The 21,698-nt window shown below is 44.6% G+C and overlaps 1 protein-coding gene across 1 annotated transcript in view; it reads right to left on the minus strand.

Moving 5' to 3' along the window:
- LOC139381910 (transcription elongation regulator 1 like) overlaps nucleotides 1–21,698 on the minus strand; it is a 230,340-nt gene that overhangs the window by 173,748 nt on the left and 34,894 nt on the right. Inside the window, exon 4 of the mRNA XM_071125768.1 lies at nucleotides 2,945–3,145. Coding sequence (XP_070981869.1) covers nucleotides 2,945–3,145 — 201 coding nt within the window. The remainder of the gene's footprint in view (nucleotides 1–2,944; nucleotides 3,146–21,698) is intronic.

The raw sequence follows: 21,698 nt of genomic DNA on the forward strand, positions 1-21,698 counted from the left end.
AGTAAGTCGACTTCTGTGTGATGTTTTGTTCAGGTTCATCAAAGAAAACAGTTGTTCACACAGGTATGTGCTGCCAAACATAGACAACGTTTGAGCAGCCTGGATGCGCAGCTGGGGCATTGTGCCGGGGAGGAAACGGGCGAACTCCGCAGCACCCACTGCCGCATATTTTGCCCTCAGTGCATCATTGCATTGGAGGTCAATCAACTCCATTTGGAGGTTTGGTGGTGAGCTTTCCACGTCAACAGCAAATGGGTTACCGAGCAGTTCCAACCTGCTTTTTTGTGCTTCAAAGTCAGCAAATCGGCGTCGAAAGTCAGCGGCAAGCATACCTATTTTATCAGCCAACTGTGTGCTCGGGAACGCACTGGTAGAGAGCTTCTCTTTCATGGTCTGGCAGCTGGGAAAGTGGCTCAAATTTTCTTTCCGCATCTGCGTCTCCCACAGAGTCAGTTTGGTTTTAAATGCCTTCACTGTACTGTACATATCAGAGATGACACGATCCCGACCCTGCAGCTGCAAGTTTATTGCATTCAGATGACTCGTAATGTCACACAGAAAAGCCATTTCACACAGAAACATTTCGTCTCGGAGTTGTGTTGTGTCTTTCCCTTTGCTGTCCAAGAACAGACAAATCTCCTCACGAAGCTCGAAACATCTTTGAAGCACCTTTCCCTGGCTTAGCCATCGCACCTCTGTGTGATAAGGCAAATCACCATGCTCCGTTTCTAACTCCGTCAGAAATGCCTTGAACTGGCGGTGATTCAAACCTTTGGCTCTGATAAAGTTAACTGTGCGCGTGATGATGCTCATTACATGCTCCATTTTCAAGGCTTTACCGCACAACGCTTCCTGGTGTATGATACAATGATAAGCTGTCAGCTCACCTGTCGCGTTTTCCTCTTGCATCTTTTCCCGTATCTTCGCCACCAGTCCGCTCCTGTGTCCACACATCGCAGGTGCTCCGTCGGTTGTCAAACCCACGAGTTTTTCCCAAGGCAGCTCCATCTCATTTACACATCTTGACACCTCTTCATACAAATCATGCCCCGTAGTTGTGCCATGCATAGGACGTAAAGCCAAAAACTCCTCTGTCACGCTTAGGTTGGAGTCCACTCCGCGGATGAAAATTGACAACTGGGCAATGTCAGAAATGTCGGTGCTCTCATCCACAGCCAAGGAATATGCAATAAAATCTTTTCCCTTTTTCACAAGCTGCTCTTTTAGATTGATGGACAACTGGTCTACTCTCTCGGCAATGGTGTTTCTGCTCAGACTCACATTTAAAAAGAGTTGCCTTTTTTCTGGGCAAACTTCGTCACAAACTTTAATCATGCAGTTTTTGATGAAATCCCCCTCCGTGAATGGCCGGGCTGATTTAGCGATCTCTTCTGCCAAAATAAAACTGGCCTTGACAGTTGCGTCCGCGTGTGTGTCCGCGTGTTTCGTTTCATAATGTCGTCTCAGATTATACTCTTTCAGTACCGCCACACTTTCTCCACACAGAAGACACACAGGTTTTCCAGCTACCTTCGTGAACATATACTCCGACTCCCACCTTGTTTGAAACCCCCGGTTCTCAGTATCCACCTTCCGTTTTGCCATTTTTGATGGGTATCTGAAAGTTAATTTTACTGTGATGCTGACGACTGCTGTGCCAATAAATATTGAAATGAAGCAGCCTACTGCTCGGTGCGTCACCTTTGCATTGTGGGAAATGTAGTATTGGTGCGTGTAAAAGATCTGCGGGCTGCCGGCTTGCTGCGGGCCGGTTCTAATAATAAATCAAGATCATCCCAGGGGCCGTAAAAAACCTTCTTGCGGGCCGGATGTGGCCCGCGGGCCTTGACTCTGACATATGTGCTATAGAGTAACCCAGGTAGTAACAGATCAATATAGAGTAACCCAGGTAGTAACAGATCACTATAGAGTAACCCAGGTAGTAACAGATCACTATAGAGTAACCCAGGTAGTAACAGATCACTATAGAGTAACCCAGGTAGTAACATATCACTATAGAGTAACCCAGGTAGTAACAGATCACTATAGAGTAACCCAGGTAGTAACAGATCACTATAGAGTAACCCAGGTAGTAACAGATCACTATAGAGTAACCCAGGTAGTAACAGATCACTATATAGTAACCCAGGTAGTAACAGATCACTATAGAGTAACCCAGGTAGTAACAGATCACTATATAGTAACCCAGGTAGTAACAGTAACCCATACAGTAACATTTCCACCCAGGAAGCACCACTAGCTAATTGCTACTTGGAATACAAACCCAACAGTCAGGAATACTGTAGTAATTTATTTTATGTTCTAAAGTCTCATAAAATACACCACAGTCTGCATTTGAAGTTGAGGATGCTTCACATATCAACCATGACCCTAATACTGCTGGCAAAAATAAAAACCTTTCTCGCATGAACTACTATCAAATTCAATGTAGAAAGAAGCCTGCTGTAGTTCAAAGAAAGATTCTGTATTAAATACAATAAAAAGACAAAGCTGTTTAATGTTACCATTCACACAATGCCTCATATTTGCAATTACAATTCACCAATTAGGACACACAGTAACACACTTAGTTAAAGACCCGCTGGTAATAATGATGCCAATAAACCCTGCAGTTTGGACATAACAGCCTTAGTGAAAGACCCGCTGGTAATAATGATGCCAAAAAACCCTGCAGTTGGGTCAATAGACACAGACCTTAAACAACACCAACCTAAAACACATCAACAGACTGCAGACACACATCCTGGATTGGCTAAACAGAGGTTGTATCTGAAATGGCCCCCTATTCCTTATTTAGTGCACAACTTATAACATGGCACACAATTCCCTATTTAGTGCATTACTTTAGACCAGAGCTCTGTGGGCCGTGGTTAAAAGCAGGAATGGGGTGCATTTCAGCCAGGCATTACAGGAGTGTGTTTACCTGGGCCAGGTGGAGACAGGCGAAAGGGGATCTTGATAGGTGACAGTTGGAACAGGCGGAGGGGATGGATGAACGAGGGAGAGCAGGAGGAGGGCGAAGGCCCTTGGAGTCTGGAGGGGTCTGATTCCAAGGCTGTCATGGCGGCAGCTGCCAGAGAGATCCTCTTGTTCCTGCCCACTCTCTTGATAGCCACAGGACAACCTGGAGAAAGAGAGAGAGAGAGAGAGAGAGAGAGAGAGAGAGAGAGAGAGAGAGAGAGGGAGAGACAGAAAGAAGGCGAGAGACAGAGACAGACAGAGAGAAAGCGACAGTGACAGACAGAGAGAGAGAGAGAGAGAGAGAGAGAGAGAGAGAGAGAGAGACAGGAAGAAGGCGAAAGACAGAGAGAAAGAGACAGTGACAGACAGAGAGAGAGAGAACAGAGAACAGATAATGACTAATTGACCCCTTCTCTACCTAACTGCTCTCTCTCCCTCTCTCTCCCTCTCCCTCTCTCTCCCTCTCTCTCTCTCTCTCTCTCTCTCTCTCTCTCTGTCTCTCTCGCTCTCTGTCTCTCTCTGTTTCCACCATCAAAGGGAGAAAGGTTTAGTCCCAGAATAATGATGATGAGGGTTCGACCTACGAGCAGGGGATCATTTCAAAGAGAGGCCAAAACATGCTAGTGACAGTAGAGGTTTAGTTAATAAGTATAATAAGTTAATGAGTTGGTATATTCATATAGTCAGTCATGGGGTTGATGTAGCTTGACAGAATACTACAGAAAATAACAACATGTCATATTTCAGTTCTGGGTCTAATTCCCAAATGACACTCTATTTTCAATATAGTGCACTACTTTCGACCATGGCTCATAGGGTTCGGGTCAAAAGTAGTGCACTATATAGGGAATAGGGTACAATTTGTGAGAGAAAAAAAAACCTGTGCGTGCATATTAAAAGGCATTAAAAGGATGTGTGTCCCAAACAACACCCTATGCCCTATCACCAGAGCCCTATGGACAACATAGGGAACAGGGAGCCATTTAGGACACATCCACTGTCTCAGTACTACTGAAGGAATCCTTGTCCTGGATGAAGCATGGCTCTATCTTTGTATGTTGATTTAGAATGGCTGCCGTGCCAACACTGTGGCTTTTCATCACCAGGCTCAAAGCGTTATGCTGGAGGCCCGTCTCAAATGGAAATCTATTCCCTATGGGGCTCTGGTTAAAAATAGTGCACTATATGGGGAATAGGGTGCCATTTGAGACCTAGACAGGGTGTATCAGACAGCAGCTAGCGCCCTAGCGCCCTAGCATGATGTGGTGGAGCTTACAACTGGAGCCAGCGAAGGAAGATAATCACAAGTAAGCCTACGCACACATGGAATCTGTGTCCTGTAGGAAGGGTGTTAAACCTCTCTCTTTTTCTCTCTCTCTCTCTCTCTCTCTCTCTCGCTCTCTCTCGCTCTCTCTCTCGGTGCATGCTGGGAGTTTTTTGGAGTTTGAGTGTTTGGTGTGGAAAGCTCTATCCTAACTAACTTTCTTGATTCTTTTATTTACATGTTATTTTCTATGGTGGAGGGTTAATGAAATATTTGTTTTTAGCGGTATCCAAGGTTTTCTTTTTCAAAGTTAGGGTGGAAGAGGACAGAGTAACTTTCCTGGGGGTTGGAAGGTGTAGTGTGCGCAATGGCTTCTCAGCCTAGCGCGGAGGAGACGCTGTCGATACAGCATGGATTCAGGTGTGTTCCTGAGAACGGAGTTAAGGTGGAGGAGGTTCTGCTCGCGGTCGGTGAACAGGTAGGAGCTGAGTTTATACATTCTGCTTCTAGAATGAACAAAGCTGTGGTTGTGTTCATGAAAAGGGCTAATTTGGTCGGTAGGCTAATTGCTAGCGGAATATTTGTAAGGGATGTGTTGGTGTCATTTTCACCTCTCTCTACCCCTTCAACAAGAGTTGTAGTGGCAAATTTGCCTCCGTTTATTACGGATGATCAAATTAGGAAAGAGCTGAGTCGTTTTGGTAAGTTTGCTAGCGGTTTCCGTGTACTGTCAGCAGGTTTTCAGGCAGATGCCGTTAAGCACGTTGTTTCGTTCAGGAGGCAAGTGTTTATGTTTCTGAACAATAATGAGCAACAGCTAAATGTGCATTTTAAAGTGAGGCATGGGGAGGGGCTCTATGCCGGTTTTGCCAGCACAGATAGTCTACGGTGTTTTGAATGTGGGGATTTGGGGCACAAGAGTTTTGCGTGCCCACATAAAGGCCATAGACAAGGTGAAGGTACAACGGCAGGTGGGGGAAATCGAGGTCAAAATGCAGGGGGTAAGGAGATGCAGATAGCAGAGGCTGGGCCTAGTCAGTCTAGAGATGGTGGTGTAGATGAGGCTGGCCCTAGTCATGCTATGGAGGGTGGTGCAGATGATGCTGGGCCTAGTCATGCTATGGAGGGTGGTGTAGCTGAGGCTGGCCCTAGTCATGCTATGGAGGGTGGTGCAGATGATACTGCGTCTAGTCAGGTAATTCTAGTGGATGAGGAGAGTATAGTGGGGAAGTGTAAGAGATTAGGGGGGGAGGAGGAGGGTGTCAAGAGGAAAAAGAAAAAGGGTGTGGACAAAGGCACCATGGAAATGTTGCCTGTTGCTGTGGGTGAGGCCCTAACCAGAGAGAAAGGGCAGGTGGTCAGGGTGGGAGATAGAGAAGAGGAGGAAAGTGAGTCTGAGGAAGAGGATGAGGAGTTATTTTTTTCAGACTCCTCTTCAATTGGCCCGGAGCTGACAGCCAGTCAACCCGAGGGGTCTAAGTACACGTTGAGAGAACTGACAAGGTTCCTGAATGAGACTAAGGGGAAAAAAGTTAATCTTGAGGCTTTTTTTCCTGATCCTAGAAAGTTTGTAAGATCAGTACAACATGCTATGAGAAATGAGGGGCATGGTGTCCTCTCACCCAGGAAACGGTTTAGGTTGAGGAAGTGGGTCACAACAGTGCGTAAAGGTTTACCTTCAGACACTGTTTAAATGTTTAATTTCTTACTGACACTGGGGCTTTTTGAGCTTTGCTATTGGTCTATTTCTCTGCTGGCTTTTCTCCCACTTCTTATGGAGACTCTTCGGGTAGGCTCGCTCAATATAAATGGCGCCAGAGATGCGGGAAAGAGGAGTGTGTTGGGTGAATATGTAAAACAAAAAAAAGTACAGGTGTTGTTTCTGCAGGAGACGCATAGTGATGTGGTGAATGAAGTTGATTGGGGGCTCTGGTGGAAAGGGGCAAGTGTGTTGAGCCATGGGACAAATCTTAGTGCAGGGGTGGCAGTCCTTTTTGCACCGGGTCTGGCTGTAAAAATTTGCTCCTCAAAGGAGGTGTGTAGGGGTAGGTTGCTTGTTGTTAAAGCAGAAATTAACAACATGTGTTTTGTCTTTATAAATGTGTATGCGCCTAACACAGGGAGAGAAAGAAGGGTTCTATTTGGGAGTCTTAGACAGGAACTCTCACAAGTAGCGCCTGAGGAGACGCTGGTGATCGGAGGTGACTGGAACTGTACAATGGATTTTACAAAAGACAGAAATGGGGAAGAGCCTCATTCAGTGTCAGTGGGAGTGTTAAGGGATATCTTTAATCAGTTTGACCTAGTGGATGTTTGGAGAACTAAACATCCAAACACAAGACAGTATACGTGGGTGAAGGTTTTTGGGGCTAGGGTGAGTGCAGCTCGACTTGATCGTTTTTACATGTCCAGGAATCAGAGCAATAGGCTACTGGGTGCTACCATTCTCCCAGTGGGGTTTTCGGATCACCACATAACCATGGCTCGGCTGTCTATTTCACCAGGGCCCCGGCAGGCATCTTATTGGAAGTTCAATGTAAAGCTCTTACAAGATGCCACTTTTTGCTCAGGTTTCCAGACTTTTTGGGAAAGATGGGGGCAGCGAAGAGAGGAGTATGAGTCTCTGAGTCAATGGTGGGATGTGGGGAAAGTGCAAATTAGGCTTTTCTGTCAACAGTATACTGCTCTCTCATCCTCAGAGGCTAGGAGAGTATTGGGGGAACTAGAGCGGTGTATTAGTGAGATGGAGGTAGAGATGGTGGGGCAAGGCAATGTAGGCCTCCAGGCTAACTTAGCCGAATTACGTAGGGACCTGGGCAGTTTTTTCCAGGTTAAAGCAAAGGGAGCACTTGTAAGAGCTAGGTTCTCCATGCTCAAGGAGATGGATGCTCCCAGCTCCTTCTTCTTTGGTTTGGAAAGACAGAGCAGTGAAGCCAAGGGTATGCATTGTCTACGGCTGTCTGATGGGCGGGTGACCTCTGTGGTGGGGGAGATGCGGGAGCGGACTGTGGAGTTTTATACTGAATTGTATAGGGCAGAAATGTGTGATCCTATGTGTGCTCAGGTCTTGTTCGCAGGACTCCCTAAGCTCTCTCGGGCACAGAGGGATGAAATGGACATTCCTCTGTTGTCACATGAACTGGCAGAGGCAGTAACCCAGATGTCCCCCGGTCGTGCACCTGGGGTCGATGGACTTCCAGTGGAATTTTACAAAAAATTCTGGGGAACAATTGGACAGGATTTATTTTGCGTGTTGCGTGAATGCGTCGGGGTAGGAGAGTTGCCGATGAGCTGCCGTCGGGCGGCTCTGACTCTCCTGCCCAAAAAAGGGGACTTGTGTGAACTTAAGAACTGGAGGCCTGTGGCATTACTCTGTGCGGACTACAAGATTTTTGCCAAGGTCCTCTCTAACAGACTGAAGTCCCATCTGGACTCTATAATACACAAGGACCAGACATATTGTGTACCGGGACGCTCAATCACGGACAACTTGTTCTTGATTAGGGACATGTTGGACTTGTCGAGAGGTTCTAATGTGAACTTTGGACTGGTCTCTTTAGATCAAGAGAAGGCTTTTGATAGAGTGGATCATGAGTATCTGTTTAATGTGATGTCTGTGTTTGGGTTTGGGAAGAGGTTTGTGACCTGTGTGAAGCTGTTGTATGCTGGGGCGTCATGTATGGTTAAGGTGGGAGGGGGGCTCAGTAGGCCAGTCTGGGTGAGACGGGGTATTAGACAAGGATGCCCTCTATCTGGGCAGCTGTACACACTAGCCATTGAGCCTTTTTTAGGACTGCTACGCAGGAGACTGCGGGGAGTGTGCTGGACAGGCATGGATGTGGTGACAGGAATAGCAGTCTCAGCATATGCAGATGATGTTTCTGTGATGGTCAGGGATGGGCAAGATATGCAGGAACTAGAGACTAGTCTGAAGGTGTACGAGGGAGCTTCATCAGCTAAGGTAAACTGGGGAAAGAGCAAAGCTCTGTTATGTGGGGCATGGGGGGATAGGGCTCCTCCTCTGCTTCCAGGGGGTTTGCAGTGGGGTTGTGAAGGGCTTAAAGTGTTGGGGGTGTACCTGGGCTCGGAGAGGTGGGTCAGCAAGAACTGGGAGGGGCTGTCACAGGCAGTGGTGTCAAGACTGGCCAGGTGGAGGTGGCTCCTGTCCCAAGTGTCATATAGAGGGAGGGTGCTGATAATCAACAACCTGGTGGCATCTTCCTTGTGGCATAAACTGGCTGTCCTCAACCCCCCCGCCGGTCTGCTTGCAGACCTGCAATGCAAGCTGGTGGACTTCTTTTGGTCGGGACATCACTGGCTGAAGGCAGCAGTTTTGTACATGACCGTACACGAAGGAGGACAGGGCCTGGTGGAGCTGGAGAGCAGGATGGCTGCTTTCCGACTAAAGGCGGTGCAGAGACTGCTGTACCACACTGATGTTGGCTGGAGGGAACCAGCATGCGCGCTGCTGAGGAGAGCTGGCGGATTAGGGTTGGACCGGCAGCTGTTCCTCATGAAGCTGGAGAGGCTGAGTACAGCAGGTCTCTCAGAGTTTTACTCTGCGGTGCTGAGGGCCTGGCAGCTGCTAAGGCCCACACGAGAAAGGGGTATGGAGCCTGGGCAGTGGGTGTGGGAGGAGCCTATCTTCCACAACCCAGCCATCCCTTTGAGATCGGTTCAGTCGGCCACCCTGCAGAGGCAATTGATGGCAGGGGGTTTACAAAGGCTGGGTGACCTGAGACTGCTGGGAGAGGAGGGGTGGAAAACCCCGGAGGTCTTGGCGCAACAAACAGGAATAACGTCTCTTAGGCTGCTGGAGAGATTCCTGGAGGAGGTCCAGGAGGCACTGTCTGAGCCGGTAAGGGGGGTGTTTGAGAGGCCAAAGGGAGAGGGGCCACCAATGTTCCCGCCACTGCAGGTGATGGCAGAGACTGGAGACTGGCAAGGGGGTCTGGAGGACTTGTTAGATTTTAACACTCCGAGCCTGGGGGAGTTTGAGGGGGTGGGAGGTAAAGCCCTCTACAACCTCTGCGTTAAGGTTAGGAGCATTAGAAGCCTAACAGGAGTGAAGGCACATCAGTGTATGTGGGGCGGAGAGTATGGTGGGTTTTAGATGGAGGGCGCTCTACAAACCCCCAGTACCAAAGAGGTCAGGGGACCTCCAGTGGAGGGTTCTTCATGGAGCCCTGGCCACTAACAGCTGGTTGGCACGGGTTGATCCGGGAATTGGGCAGGGGTGTCCTTTCTGTCAAATGAAAGAAACTGTAATTCATGTGTTTTCTGTGTGCACCAGGTTAATGCCATTAATGTCTCTGTTGGAATGTCTGTGTGACAGGTTGGGGGTGGTTTTTGCTGTTGGGATGTTTATAATGGGATACAGGTATTCGAGTAAGGAGAAAGAAAAATGTGTTTTGTTGAATTTTCTGTTTGCTCAGGCAAAGTTAGCTATTTGGCTAACAAGGAGGAACAGGGTTAAAGGTGGGGGGATAACAGACCCTTTACTACTGTTTAATGGGATGGTCTCTGCGCGCCTTAGGGTTGAGTTTGAGTTCTATAAAATGATCAAATGTGTGGAGATGTTTGAGGAGATATGGTGTGTTGGGGGGGCTGTCTGTATTGCTGGGGAAGATGTTTTGGATATACGGTTGTAGGAGAGGGTTTTTTGTGTATGGGTTTTTGTATCATGTGGTAGATGGAAAGATGAGTATGGTACATGAATGCAGTACAGGATATATTTTTTATTTATTTTTTTATTTATTTTTTTATTTTAGGAGTGGGGGGGTGAGTTTTAAATGAATTGAGAATGTTTCAATAAAGAAAGACCAAAAGTCAAAGTCTCTCTCTCTCTCTCTCGGTGTTAAATCCACCAGTAGCATCTCATTTCTCTCATCTCGCTCTCTCATCTCTCTCTCATCTCTGCTATCTCTGAAATCTCTGATATCTCTCTCTCAACAGTCAGGCAGCTGCTGAAAACATCCAGATTATCAGGATAACACGTACATTTACATCAAAAGCAAAATGTACTTTAATGTTTATAACAGATGACCTAGGCTTCAAACCCAGTAGAGCCAAATACAGGGGGTCAGGTACCATGACGTGCTGCATTTCAAATCCAACATTAGTTCTGTTTAAGACATTCACGACTACGGGTCAAATGTTGCTCATGGCGCTGCAGTACGTCCTGTTGACCAGGAACCTATAGGGCCAAGTCTCTCTCTCACTGTTTAATGATCATATTGTTCTGTGTTACTACCTGGACAGTTGTGTCACTCTCACTCACTTTCTATGAAAGATGAACATATTTCCCGTAGAAGCACAGCGGCTGTACGTCTTTACACTCTCTGTGTCTCAACGGCAAGGGCACTTGATAAAAGGGTTGCTGCTCTCTGAGCATCTTTCCTGACCCTGGGAATGGAGGGGGGGTGAAATCTCTACGCTCCAACTCAAAACCCGGGAGTCATCACATTCATTATCGTCCTGGCTGCATCAGTCGAAACAGAGAAACCACAGACGCTGAATCTCACTGTAGAGATAAGTCCTGAGGACATTTTGAAAAACAAATCGCACTAGTGAATTCATCCCAGTTAACGTATATCACTACGCCGCTAAAACGAATAGTACTTTATCTAATGGCTGTGAGAGGGAAGATCTGAGGGAAGTGAAGTTATCTACTGTAGCATAGAGAAGAGAGCAGAGCACGCATCCGCCCAATGAGGCCACCGGGGAAATCTACCACAGGAATAACTCCAGTCAGAACAGGAACAGACCAGCAGACAGACAGCCATGTAGAGGAGACTACTACAATTGTAGTCTGGGAGTCTGGGACTACAATTCAACTTCACTAACTGTTACACTATTCACCGCCCTTGGATGTTGTGTTACAAAATGAGATTGAAATAGATGTAACTGTGATTTTTTTTTTGTGTGTGTCTGTGTGTGTGTGTGTGTGAGTGTGAGTGTGTGTGTGTGTGTGTGTGTGTGTGTGTGTGTCGTTGATCTACACGACATACTCATAATGTAAAAGTGAAAAGAAAATTCTACAAATGTTTACATATTTTAAAAAATTCAATAACTCAAATATAGTCTTCACCCCTACAGCCTAAATCAGTTCATAAATACAATTTGGCTTTAAAAAAATCACATTAAAAGTTGCATGTAAGGGGCCTGAGTCAAATATTGAATTCCAAGCACAGATTAGACCAGGGAGCTTTTCAGAAGCCTCATGAAGAAGGTGATTGGTAGATGGGTAACAATAACATATCAGATATTGAATATCTCTTTAAGTATGGTCAAGTTAATAATTATGCTGTGGATGATGTATTTATCAACCCAGACACCACAAAGATACAGTCGATCTTCTGAACTAATAATTATACTGTGGATGATGTATTTATCCACCCAGACACCACAAAGATACAGTCGATCTTCTGAACTAATAATTATACTGTGGATGATGTATTTATCCACCCAGACACCACAAAGATACAGTCGATCTTCTGAACTAATAATTATACTGTGGATGATGTATTTATCCACCCAGACACCACAAAGATACAGTCGATCTTCTGAACTAATAATTATACTGTGGATGATGTGGATGATGTATTTATCAACCCAGTCACCACAAAGATACAGTCGATCTTCTGAACTAATAATTATACTGTGGATGATGTATTTATCAACCCAGACACCACAAAGATACAGTCGATCTTCTGAACTAATAATTATACTGTGGATGATGTATTTATCAACCCAGACACCACAAAGATACAGTCGATCTTCTGAACTAATAATTATACTGTGGATGATGTATTTATCAACCCAGACACCACAAAGATACAGTCGATCTTCTGAACTAATAATTATACTGTGGATGATGTGGATGATGTATTTATCCACCCAGTCACCACAAAGATACAGTCGATTGTTTTAATTGAGCTGCAGGACAGGAATGAAACTGTTTAGGGATGATGAGGCAAATGGGGATTTTAAAACAGCTACAGAGTTCAATGGCTGTGATGGGAGAAAACTGAGGATGGATCAACAAGATCGTAGTGACTCCACAATAATGACCTAAATGACAGAAAGAAAATAATAATTAAAATATACAGAATACAATTATTCCAAAACATGCATTTGTACACAACAAAAGTATTACTGAAGTATTACTGAACTAAAGTATCACTGAAGTATCAGTAAAGTATTACTGAAGTATTACTGAACTAAAGTATCACTGAAGTATCAGTAAAGTATTACTGAAGTAGTACTGAACTAAAGTATCACTGAAGTATCAGTAAAGTATTACTGAAGTAGTACTGAACTAAAGTATCACTGAAGTATCAGTAAAGTATTACTGAAGTATTACTGAACTAAAGTATTACTAAAGTATAACTGAAGAAAAAAACATGGAGAAAAGAAGACAGATATACAGAATAAAATTATACCAAAACGTGCATCCTGTACGCAACAAAACACTAAGGTGTTACTAAAACACAACACTGCAAAATAATACACTTTCTTTGTCCTAAATGCAGATCCAACACAACACATCACTGAGTAACTGTCTCCTGATTTTCAAGCAGGTGGCTGCATCATGGTATGGTGGCTGCATCATGGTATGGTGGCTGCATCATGGTATGGTGGCTGCATCATGGTATGGTGGCTGCATCATGGTATGGTGGCTGCATCATGTTATGGGTATGCCTGACATCGGCAAAGACCGGGGAGTTTTTCAGGATAAAAATAAACGGACTGGAGATAATCACAAAACCCTAGAGGACAACCTGGTTCAGTCTGCTTTCCACTAGACTAATGGGAGCAGGACAATAACCTAGAACACAAGGCCAACTCCACACTAGAGTTGTTTACGAAGAAGACAGTGAATGATCCTGAGTGGTCAAATGACAGTTTTGACTTAAACCTGCTAAAAACTCTATGGCAAGACTTGAACATTGCTGTATAGCCATGATCCCCAACACATTGACAGAGCTTGAAGAATTTTGAAAAGAATAATGGGCAAATATTTCACAATAAATGTGTGCAAAGCTCTTATGAGACTAAGCCAAGAAGACTCACTGCTGTTATCGCTGACCAATGTGTTATTCCCCCGACCCATGGGAGGGGGAATAATAAACTTATATTAGTATTTCATTTTTGCATTAATCTTTAAAAAATATAGATATATTTCTTCCACTTTTACATTAGAATGTATTTTGCATAGATCACTGAAAAAATAAATAAATACTAAATACATTTTAACGTCTTATTTTGTAACACAATACAATGTCAATAAATCAAAGGGGGGGGGGGGCTGTTAATGATAGGCACTGATGAAACATTTAAGGATAACACTTCTCTGTAACATCTTCAACAGCCCGATGCTCTGAATGCATAAACAATGTGACACCGCCTTTTGTTTTGGGGGACAAGGAAAAAAAACGCTTTATGTTTTATTCAACAGAGGGATTTTTGAAACTAGACAAGGATGATTTCATATCACATCTTCCATCTTCAAAGGAACATCTTCAACAAAGACATTCACAACGTGAACCTCTGTCTTCCTGTCTATTTGATCTCTACATCCTGACTGATATAACTCACACAGCCAATGGCCTCCACTTGACTCCACAACCAGGAAGTCTCTCCCTCTCCCTCTTTCAGAAGTGTGCTCGGAAATCCAGGAGAGAAAAAGATCTTAAGCTACCAGTACAAAAGCCTGTAAGTGAGTATCTCAACTCATTAACTATCTCTCTACTGATCTGCAGCTGTCTAGCTCGTAACTTTGGCTGTACAGTACAATAACAGAATGAGAATGTAAAACTCACTTAATTTCAGTAGTGTTTGTGTGAAGTCCGTTACGCATCAGGAAATGAAACAAAATGAAATTCAAAATGGAAGCATACAGATCTAGAACAGAATCAGAACACTATGACACTGTCCTTTGTGTTGTGGTGCTGAATGTTATATATGGAGCTGTCCACAGTGCTGTGGTGCTGAAACAACAACATGGAGTTGTCCAGAGTGTTGTGGTGCTGAAACAACAACATGGAGCTGTCCAGAGTGTTGTGGTGCTGAAACAACAACATGGAGCTGTCCACAGTGTTGTGGTGCTGAAACAACAACATGGAGCTGTCCACAGTGTTGTGGTGCTGAAACAACAACATGGAGCTGTTCACAGTGTTGTGGTGCTGAAACAGCAACATGGAGCTGTCCACAGTGTTGTGGTGCTGAAAGAACAACATGGAGCTGTCCACTGTGTTGGGGTGATGAAACAAACAACATGGAGCTGTCCACAGTGTTGTGGTGCTGAAACAACAACATGACGTTGTCCACAGTGTTGTGGTGCTGAAACAACAACATGACGCTGTCCACAGTGTTGTGGTGCTGAAACAACAACATGGAGCTGTCCACAGTGTTGTGGTGCTGAAACAACAAGCCAGACAAACAGTCCAAACACGTTTTATAACACATAGAGCTCCTTCCTTTTCAAGTCAACCCTGCCCGCGTCATAAAAATGCACCCTATTCCTTATATAGTGCACTACTTTCGACCAGAGCCCTATATGAATAGGGTGCAATTTGGCATGCAATCCCCTGCCACGATCCACCTCCTGTGCCCCTCATATTTACACAGCCTAATAAACTGGCTAGTCCAGAATGGTTCACACTTTCTTCAGGGAAATCTAAAGCTTTGTTTTGCTGAATTATTGACTCTCTTCACTGCTATCCGCCTGTAGTGGAATATTTTTGCCTAAACAAAGCGGGGATAATAATGCTGAGAGCCTTTGTTTGTTCAGGAGAAATGGATCAGCACAAATAGCCTACTGAGGGATGAGTCTCTCTCCCTCCCTTCTCTCTCACTAATATATGGGAGAACTAAAAGCTTGCCCTGGGGGGGCAGGGGGGGGATAACACTTCCTGCATGTGGTTTTTCAGACATACTAGGCCACAATCATCTCATCATACCCACCCCCACTCCACACAGTTGGTCTTCTAGGGGGGTAATCTGCAAGTCGAAAAATATGTTTTTTTTTTTAAACAAGACAAATGTATTTGTTCAATGATCAAAATACAACAAGCCTCAGCGACAACACGTTTAATTAACACTTTTCTGTTGAATTGGAAAATAATTCAGTTTCAACTAACTGCCACTTACCATATGTGAGCCATGTGCTTCAGGGGGAGAATCCCAGGCAAATATCAGATGAAGATGAGCCAAAGTAAACAGAAATATTGATGAGTGCTGTAGAAGCTGTGGATGGGGTGGTTTAAATGTACCATTGTCTGCTGCAAAACAACATCACACCTTAAGGCCTAGTTCCTTCGCTGTCTGATTCAGTGGAGAATAAACCTAAAGCTACAGCAACAATATTCACATCTTGCTGGTATTTAAACCACAGGTGTCTGCTGCCGTGCCGTGGGGGACAGACTAGAGACAGAAACAATATTCACATCTTGCTGGTATCTAAACCACAGGTGTCTGCTGCCGTGCCATGGGGGACAGACTAGAGACAGTAACAATATTCACATCTTGCTGGTATCTAAACGACAGGTGTCTGCTGTCGTGGGGCGAAAGACTAGAGGAGACAGTAACAATATTGTCATCTAGCTTTTGCACACTTTGTCCATTTATTTATGTATGACTCCCTTTTCTCTTTACTCAGCAGTATATATATATATATATATAGCGGGGATAATAATATATATATATACATATATATATTCTCCTATCGATTGAATAACAATCTTGCTCTATTAGAATCAATCACACTTTGTATATTCCATTTTCTCTGGGACAATATTACACTCTGAAAGGGTTACATGTGAAGACATTTGGGCCATCTAGTTGTCCAATTATGAAGCCCAGGAGGCCTATAAACCAGGAGGTCTATAAACCTGGGCGATGTCACAAATGGCATCCTTTTCACCTTTATAGTGCACTACTTCTGACTAGCTTCCTATAGGCCCTAGTAAAAAGCAGTATGCTATAAAGTGAACAGAGAGGCATTTGAGACACAGCTTTGGTCTTCACATGAGAGAAGCCGCTCCCTGTGCTTGCTTCCCTGCTATAGGTCTAAATAGACCAATCAAATCGACATTCTGTTTTCCAGCACCTGTGATAGTGCACTAAGGGTACTGGTCCAAAGTAGTGCACTATGGGTACTGGTCCAAAGTAGTGCACTATGGGTACTGGTCCAAAGTAGTGCACTAAGGGTACTGGTCCAAAGTAGTGCACTATGGGTACTGGTCCAAAGTAGTGCACTATGGGTACTGGTCCAAAGTAGTGCACTAAGGGTACTGGTCCAAAGTAGTGCACTATGGGTACTGGTCCAAAGTAGTGCACTATGGGTACTGGTCCAAAGTAGTGCACTAAGGGTACTGGTCCAAAGTAGTGCACTAAGGGTACTGGTCCAAAGTAGTGCACTATGGGTACTAGTCCAAAGTAATGCACTATGGGTACTAGTCCAAAGTAATGCACTATGGGTACTAGTCCAAAGTAATGCACTATGGGTACTGGTCCAAAGTAGTGCACTATGGGTACTAGTCCAAAGTAATGCACTATGGGTACTAGTCCAAAGTAGTGCACTATGGGTACTGGTCCAAAGTAGTGCACTATGGGTACTGGTCCAAAGTAGTGCACTATGGGTACTGGTCCAAAGTAGTGCACTATGGGTACTGGTCCAAAGTAGTGCACTATGGGTACTGGTCCAAAGTAGTGCACTAAGGGTACTGGTCCAAAGTAGTGCACTATGGGTACTAGTCCAAAGTAGTGCACTATGGGTACTGGTCCAAAGTAGTGCACTAAGGGTACTGGTCCAAAGTAGTGCACTATGGGTACTGTTCGAAAGTAGTGCACTATGGGTACTGGTCCAAAGTAGTGCACTATGGGTACTAGTCCAAAGTAGTGCACTATGGGTACTAGTCCAAAGTAGTGCACTATGGGTACTGGTCCAAAGTAGTGCACTATGGGTACTAGTCCAAAGTAGTGCACTATGGGTACTGGTCCAAAGTAATGCACTATGGGTACTAGTCCAAAGTAGTGCACTATGGGTACTGGTCCAATGTAGTGCACTATGGGTACTGGTCCAAAGTAGTGCACTATGGGTACTGGTCCAATGTAGTGCACTATGGGTACTAGTCCAAAGTAGTGCACTAGGGGTACTGGTCCAAAGTAGTGCACTAGGGGTACAGGTCCAAAGTAGTGCACTATGGGTACTGGTCCAAAGTAATGCACTATGGGTACTGGTCCAAAGTAATGCACTATGGGTACTGGTCCAAAGTAGTGCACTATGGGTACTGGTCCAAAGTAATGCACTATGGGTACTGGTCCAAAGTAATGCACTATGGGTACTGGTCCAAAGTAATGCACTATGGGTACTGGTCCAAAGTAATGCACTATGGGTACTGGTCCAAAGTAGTGCACTATGGGTACTAGTCCAAAGTAGTGCACTATGGGTACTGGTCCAAAGTAGTGCACTATGGGTACTGGTCCAAAGTAATGCACTATGGGTACTGGTCCAAAGTAGTGCACTTGGGAATGGAATGTCACTTTGTGTCCAGACCAGGACTCCAGGGGGACATGTCCCATTCCATTAGGTCACTGTCTATCAACAAGACCAGTTTACTTTCAGATTCCTGGAAAGGGAAATAAAGAGTTTGGGCCACATTCGGAAACAGACCATTATAGACAAGGGTTGACGTATCTACCCTATTCACTTTCTAAACTGTGACCTACCTATTTATGAAAACATTATTATTATTTTGTTATGCTAGCCTCAGAACATGTAATAGGGAATGGAGGAAATAACATGGCAAAAATATAAATATATATATATGTTTTTCGTGTTCATGAATAGTTCATTATAGAGCTATACATATAATAGGCTTTTAGGCAGGAAGGCAGCTCTAGTTATTACACACTGTTGCTGCTGCCTTTGGTTGCATGACATGTAACACACTGCATTCCAACCCAATATTGGTTGTGTCTACAGCTTTGAACTGTAAAGTATGACATCCCAACCCTATCTCGATTGTGTACACGGTGTGTAGCATGAATAAAGTGATTTTTACAGTAATGCGAGCATTCATTTTCATAAGGGTGACCCTAGTGGAAAATTGAACCTAAAACCCTGATTTGTCAAACACCACACTCTACCGACTGAGACACACAAAACCTTCTTCTTCTCACTGCAGATAATCCCAGAACAGCACAAATAAGTGAACTTCTCAATCAGGTCGTAGTAGAAAACAAACAGAGGAACTCAAGGCCAATCCACGACCAATTAACCACTACATTGTGGGCAATATAACTGCAGAGCTGAGTAGGGTTGTTTGAAGTCCCAAATGGTACCCTAATCTCTATTTAGTGCACTGCTTTTGGCCATAGAGATGCTCTGGTCAAAAAGTAGTGCACTACATAGGGAATAGGGTGCAATGTGGGATGCAGGCTATGTATCCTAAAGTAAACGTCTGGCTAAAAGGGCTGATGATCAACCTTTAAACCTCCAGTAATAATATCTAATCAATCCTGGATTAATGCTTTACACCTCCAGTAATAATATCTGATCAGTCCTGGATTCATGCTTTATACCTCCAGTAATAATATCTAATCAGTCCTGGATTCATGCTTTACATCTCCAGTAATAATATCTAATCAGTCCTGGATTCATGCTTTACACCTCCAGTAATAATATCTAATCAGTGCTGGATACATGCTTTATACCTCCAGTAATAATATCCAATCAGTCCTGGATTCATGCTTTATACCTCCAGTAATAATATCTCATCAGTCCTAGATTGAAGCTTTACATCTCCAGTCACGGACGTGTATATTCCTACCCAAGCTGACACCGTGATGGCTCTCAAGGGACTACACTGGACTTTGTGAAAACTGGAATCTGCACATCCACATTTATTGTAGCTGGGGACTTCAATAAAGGAAATCTGAGGAAAACGCTACCAAAGTCTTATCAACACATCTCCTGTGCTACTCGCTCCTCGATAACCATTGACCATTGCTACTCCACTTTCCGGGCCGGCTACAAGGCCCTCCCCCGCCCTCCCTTCGGCAAATCAGATCACACCTCCATTCTGCTGCTCCCATTCCTATAGGCAGAATCTTAAACAGGAAGTACCTGTAGTAAGAACTGTTCAATATTGGTCTGACCAATGGTAATCTATGCAGCAAGACTATTTTGATCATGCGGACTGGGTTAGGTTCCGGGTTGCCTATGAGAAAAGTATTGACGTACACACTGACTCGGTGACTGACTTCATCAGGAAGTGCATAAAGGATTTTGTTCCCACTGTGACGATGGATAGATTCTTGCAAAACTGAAAGCACTTCATTTTACCATAGCAAGGTGACTAGGAACATGGACGCTTAAACAGTCCAGCTATGCCCTCGGTTATGAAATCAAACAGGCAAAACGACAGTACATGGAGAAAGTGGAGACGCAATTTAACCAGTCAGACATGAGAGGTATGTGGCAGGATCTCCAGATCGCGGACTATAAAAGGGAAATCCAGGCGCGTTGTGGACACTGACGCCTTGCTCCTGGACAAGCTAAACACCTTCTTCGCCCGCTTCGAAGGGAAAATACACAGTGCCGCAGACGCAGGCCACAGCCGCTCACGAGGGTGGTGAGCTCCCGTTCTCCGTAGCCGACGTGTGTAAGACAAACCACCCTGTGCGACTTGGTGCTAGACATCTTGACGAGCCGACTCCAGGTGGTGTAGGTAGTCAACAACACGTTCTCCTTAGCCGACATGTGTAAGACATTTAAGCGCGTTAACCCTCGCAAGGCTACGGCCCACACGGCATCCCAAGCCGCGTCCTTAGAGCATCTGCACACGAGCTGGCTGGAGTGTTTACAGACATATTCAATCTCTCCCTATCCCAGTTTGTTCTCCGTAATTGCTTCAAGATGTGGACCTTTGTTTCTGTACCCAAGAAAGCAAAGGTTAATGAACTAAAGGACTATCACCCCGTAGCACTCACTTCTGTCTTCATGAAGTGCTTTGAGAGGCTAGTTAAGGATCAGATCACCTACACATTACCCGACACCCTAGACCCACTTCGATTTGCATACCTCCCCAACAGATTCACAGATGACGCAATCGACCATTGCAATGCACACTCCCCCATATCATCTGGACAAGAGGAATACCTATGTAAGATTGCTGTGCATCGACTACAGCTCAGCCTTCAACACCATAGTGCCCTCCAAGCTCAACAATAAGCTCGGGTCCTGGGTATAAAAACCGCCCTGTGTGTCTTGGTGCTAGACATCCTGACGAGCCGACTCCAGGTGGTGAAGGATAGCCAACAACACCTCCACTACACTGATCCTCATCAGACTGTTAAACAGTCACCACTAGCTGGTCTCCGCCCAGTATTCTGCTCTGAACTTTGTCACCATGGGACTAAACACCTCCCTCTGCAACTGGATTCTGGATTTCCTGACGGGCCAACCCCAGGTGGTAAGGGTAGGTACATCTGCCACGCTGATCCTCAACACGTGGGCCCCTCAGGGGTGTGTGCTCAGTCCCCTCCTGTACTCTCCGTTTACCCATGACTGCATGGCCAAGCACGACTCCAACACCGTCAATAAGTTTGCCGACAACAAAACAGCGGTAGACCTGATCACCGACAATGATGAGACAGGTCTGAGACCTGGCAGTGTGGTGATTATTTAGCTAGGTATTAATGCACTGTTGGAGCTAGAAACATGAGCATTTAGCTAGGTATTAATGCACTGTTGGAGCTATAAACATGAGCATTTAGCTAGGTATTTATGCACTGTTGGAGCTAGAAACATTAGCATTTAGCTAATATTAATGCACTATTGGAGCTATAAACATGAGCATTTAGCTAGGTATTAATGCACTGTTGGAGCTAGAAACATAAGCATTTAACTAGGTATTAATTCACTGTTGGAGCTAGAAACATGAGCATTTAGCTAGGTATTAACGCACAGTTGGAGCTAGAAACATGAGCATTTAGCTAGGTATTAACGCACTGTTGGAGCTAGAAACATGAGCATTTAGCTAGGTATTAATGCACTGTAGGAGCTAGAAACATGATTATTTAGCTAGGTATTAACGCACTGTTGGAGCTAGAAACATGAGCATTTAGCTAGGTATTTATGCACTGTTGGAGCTAGAAACATTAGCATTTAGCTAATATTAATGCACTATTGGAGCTTTAAACATGAGCATTTAGCTAGGTATTAATGCACTGTTGGAGCTAGAAACATAAGCATTTAACTAGGTATTAATTCACTGTTGGAGCTAGAAACATGAGCATTTAGCTAGGTATTAACGCACAGTTGGAGCTAGAAACATGAGCATTTAGCTAGGTATTAACGCACTGTTGGAGCTAGAAACATGAGCATTTAGCTAGGTATTAATGCACTGTAGGAGCTAGAAACATGATTATTTAGCTAGGTATT

This window comes from Oncorhynchus clarkii, chromosome 23, assembly GCF_045791955.1.
Source record: "Oncorhynchus clarkii lewisi isolate Uvic-CL-2024 chromosome 23, UVic_Ocla_1.0, whole genome shotgun sequence".
Taxonomy (NCBI): domain Eukaryota; kingdom Metazoa; phylum Chordata; class Actinopteri; order Salmoniformes; family Salmonidae; genus Oncorhynchus; species Oncorhynchus clarkii.